Raw genomic sequence first — 3,703 nt, forward strand, 5'->3', positions numbered from 1 at the left:
TCCATGAAATCATCATCGTCGTTTTGACGATCACCACGAGCCATTCTGCTGAGATGGGAACAGACCAAATTGTCATGGTGGAAATGTAAATGCAAAGAGGTCAGCAAAAACTTGCCACATGCAAAGCATATGTATGGCATCTGATACATTTGATATGCAAAGTCGGTTGCCACATTATGCAACCAATTTGCCACATTGTCTTATATGCAGAATGGCAACAGACAGTGTGTTCACACTCTATTTGCCACATGAATATACTATCCAGGTGGCAACAGGCACACTTTATGTGCACAGTGGTTGCCATCCAGTGCAGTTGGCTCGTGAATGTACATTGACTACCGATTGTGGCAACTATCACAGTGTGGTTACTATCACATATCATTCGGAAAAACACTGGCCGCAATGAAAATAGCATGATTGTGGCACCTAACACAGGAATTCAGCAAATCTTAGTTGCCACACGGAGAAAGAGCGTGTGCGTGGCAACTATCACATTACTTCAGCAAAATTATTTGCCACATGGAAGAGCGTGTGTGTGGCAACTATCACAGTCATTGAATGAAAAATAGTTGCCATGTGAGAAAGCTTACATGTGGCAACTAACACAATCATTTCAGTAATTTGTTGCCGCAAGGGGAAACACGTTTGTGGCAACTATCAAATTTGTTCAGGGAGTTAGTGGTCGCACAAACATGATAGTTAATGTAACTATCAAGTTCGCCTCATACTGCATTTTCAAAACCAAACTAACTAGATCTAGGGTTCAATGGCAACTACCTCGACTTCAAATTCACCCTCAAAATTCTCCCACGAACTGACTGCAAACACAAAATCGAACCAACGCACATCAAAAACAACCCCGGGAGACACCTGCTCAATCCATAGGCAATACTAGTGCGTGCCTCCGAACAGGCAGAACCACGCCGACGATGCCGCCGCCGCGCCCGCGACGAAACTGACCAGTGCAACCAAAAGCGGCTAGCAGACGACTTCGGCGCCGGCAGGAACGCCGACGCATCGACGAATCGCCTGAATTTCTACGAATCTCGATCGAGGAATCGAACAGGGAGGGAAGGGGAGGAAATGCAGGAAGGGATTGCGAGGGTTGCAGCGAGCAGTACCTTCAACCCGCAGGCGCTCCGGCGAGCCGCTCCGTTCCGGCGAGCACCACCGACGGTCCCGAACACCGTCGATTCTTCCGCCTTCGCCGTCGCCTTCTCCCCTCGCCTTGTCCTTCGATGGTTTGAAATGCGAGTGGGTTCTGCCGGTAACTGCGGTGCGGGTGAGTAAATGGAAGCGTGAGGGAGAGGGGGCAGAGGCGTGCGACGTCAACCGCAGTCGAAGCGTGGCGTGCGGGCGCATTGCAGTTCCACCGCACGACTCAGATGGCAACCGCTGACCGCGGGGTGGCAACCAACGTGCGGGCGAACCTACTCGCACACCGCACACACGCCTCATCCTACGTGGCACAAAAAACCACCTGGTTTGTTCCAAAATTCGTGCACACACCTGCCAACGGTGATGCTTGCGTGTGGTCGGGATGGTGAACGCCCACACGTGTGGGCGTTAACATTTCCGAAAATATATCAATATAAACTTCAGATGTTCTATTTTCAAACCGTATAATTTTTGTGTTATATAGTTTATATTAAGATGATAAAATTGGCAACCTAGGTATACGCGTAGGACTTGTAAACCAAAAAGGAGGTAGTATTCTTTTTTCTTCAAAGATAGAGACCAGTCTGAGCTACACCCATGAGTCGATGACGCGATCGTTTCTCACGTCCACAAACTCCTCACAAGATTTAATTACCCACAATCAGGATGCAAATGCCGGCGGTGAGCTATATCCGAGAACGCCATCCCAGCAGGACGCCGGCGGGCGTACCGCGCGGAGAAGGACCGCGGGAGGTTCTCGGGCTCCCCAGCCGCGTCGCCCTCGTCGAAGTTTTGCTCGTAATCCTCCTGCGCGTACCGCTCCTTCACGGAGGAACCCCTCCGGCTCATCACCTTCGTGACGATCCGCATCCACAGCGCTCGCGCGAACCCCATGCCGCCGCCTGGCAAGGCAGCAGGGCCCAACTCCGCCTCCTCGCCGTTGCGGTGCCCAACCTTCCCAATCCCGCCCAGACGCGCGCTCCTGATCTTTCTTCGCGCCTGGCCACCGTGGCCGCCGCGCGGCAAGAAGGCGGACACAACAGGTGCCGGAGAGGAGCGCTGCCTCCAGAGCCTGTCTGCCGCGGGAGGGGTGTAGCAGCCGGAGGCGCCGTGTCGCCCCGAGGTTTCCATCGGCAATAACAGCACGGCGGCGGCGCGCTGAAGGAAGGACGCCGGGGGCTGAGGAGGAGACGAGAAGCCCCTCGATACGGCTCGTGATTATATAGCACGTTGGTTCGACGGGCTTCGGGATGGCGACGGGTCAAGCGCGGGCCGCGGGGTGCACCACTGCGGCACGGAGGTACTACTGCGTGGTGGTGGCGCTGGAGGTAGTTGGCGGCTTGGTGCCGCTAGCTGGCCGCGTCGACCTGTATTGTCCATTGTGTGCGTGCGCGCGTTCAACTCCAGAGATGCCATTCTGATGTTCTTTCTGTTCCTGCGCGGAAAAATCAACGTTTGATTATTCCGGGAGTTGTCAAGCTTGGATGATGTAGAGTCATAGACACGCGATCATATCAGCCGTCGACAAATGAAAGCCACGCTTCTGACCTTGAAGTGTCACATTTGCTCTCAACAGAGAGATGAGGGAAAATAATAGATGGGTTCCTCATCAGAAAGAGAGAGAGAAATGCTAGACTTACGGAGGATTTTTTACAGAGTTTAACCCCTCTCCCCTCAGGCTAGTCATAATAAGAGTAACTTAGCAAGTAACTTACGGACTTACCTTAATCTCTCCTCCTGATTTTTAGGGTGGGCCTCGCTTCATCCTTAACCAATCATAACAGCCCATCTCAGCTTAGGCCGTAAACGTCCTGTAAAACTCCCCGTAGTTCTAGCATTAAGAGAGAGAGAGAGGGGGGGCGCGCAACGTGTGAGTCGCTCTCTTGACATAGTGCATATAAATTTTCTAAAGAGTTAATCCTCTTAAACTTTGATCAAGTTTGTGGAAAAATATTTACATCTAAAATACCAAACATATATTATTAAATTCATCATAAGGTATAGTTTCATATTTTATATAATTGATATTGTATATATAAAAGTCTGTTTGGGACTGCTCCGCTCCATCAAAATCAGTTTCAATTCACAAAATTCACTTTGAAGCAGTTTCGCATAGGAGTTCCGGAAAGGTCTGGTTGCTGCTTCTTCTTGCGGATTGTACGGACGTAGTCTGAAGTATGATTATCATGATGATTTGAAGAATTTGGCAAGTCCGTTGAGATATTACTCATGGGAAAGATGCCGCGCCGGTCGCGACATAAGCTCTCTTCCTCATCGGCTATATGATTTTGGTGCAATCGGCAAAAAAGTACTCTACAGAACAGATGCTAAAAGGTAAAATGGTGATCATGGACTATGGAGAGGGTCCTATGCAGTCCGCCGGCCCGAGTGCTTCCATGGCCTGCACCCACTAGGGGTGCAACGACACTCTCAGTCGATGGTTCATCCCGGGAGGAAGATGGAACGGCGGCAGCCGGGATGCTTCTATGAAGGCACGATGGCTCGGTTTTCTTCCGGTGTACCGCTACCTGTTTAACTGCAATGA

The 3,703-nt window shown here is 50.9% G+C and overlaps 1 protein-coding gene across 1 annotated transcript; it reads right to left on the bottom strand.

The window, feature by feature from the left end:
• Positions 1–1,647: 1,647 nt before the first annotated feature.
• On the bottom strand, positions 1,648–2,580 carry LOC125516033 (uncharacterized). Its single transcript, XM_048681515.2, has one exon. It carries the CDS (start codon positions 2,287–2,289, stop codon positions 1,810–1,812), a length of 480 nt encoding a protein of 159 aa, XP_048537472.1. The 5' UTR covers positions 2,290–2,580; the 3' UTR covers positions 1,648–1,809.
• Positions 2,581–3,703: the final 1,123 nt, after the last annotated feature.

The sequence above is a fragment of the Triticum urartu genome, chromosome 6A, assembly GCF_056163025.1.
Source record: "Triticum urartu cultivar PI428250 chromosome 6A, HENAU_Tu73, whole genome shotgun sequence".
Classification (NCBI taxonomy): domain Eukaryota; kingdom Viridiplantae; phylum Streptophyta; class Magnoliopsida; order Poales; family Poaceae; genus Triticum; species Triticum urartu.

Coding starts and splice junctions, on each gene's coding strand:
- LOC125516033 (XM_048681515.2), bottom strand. CDS start 2,289: ATGGAAACCTCGGGGCGACACGGCGCCTCCGGCTGCTACACCCCTCCC.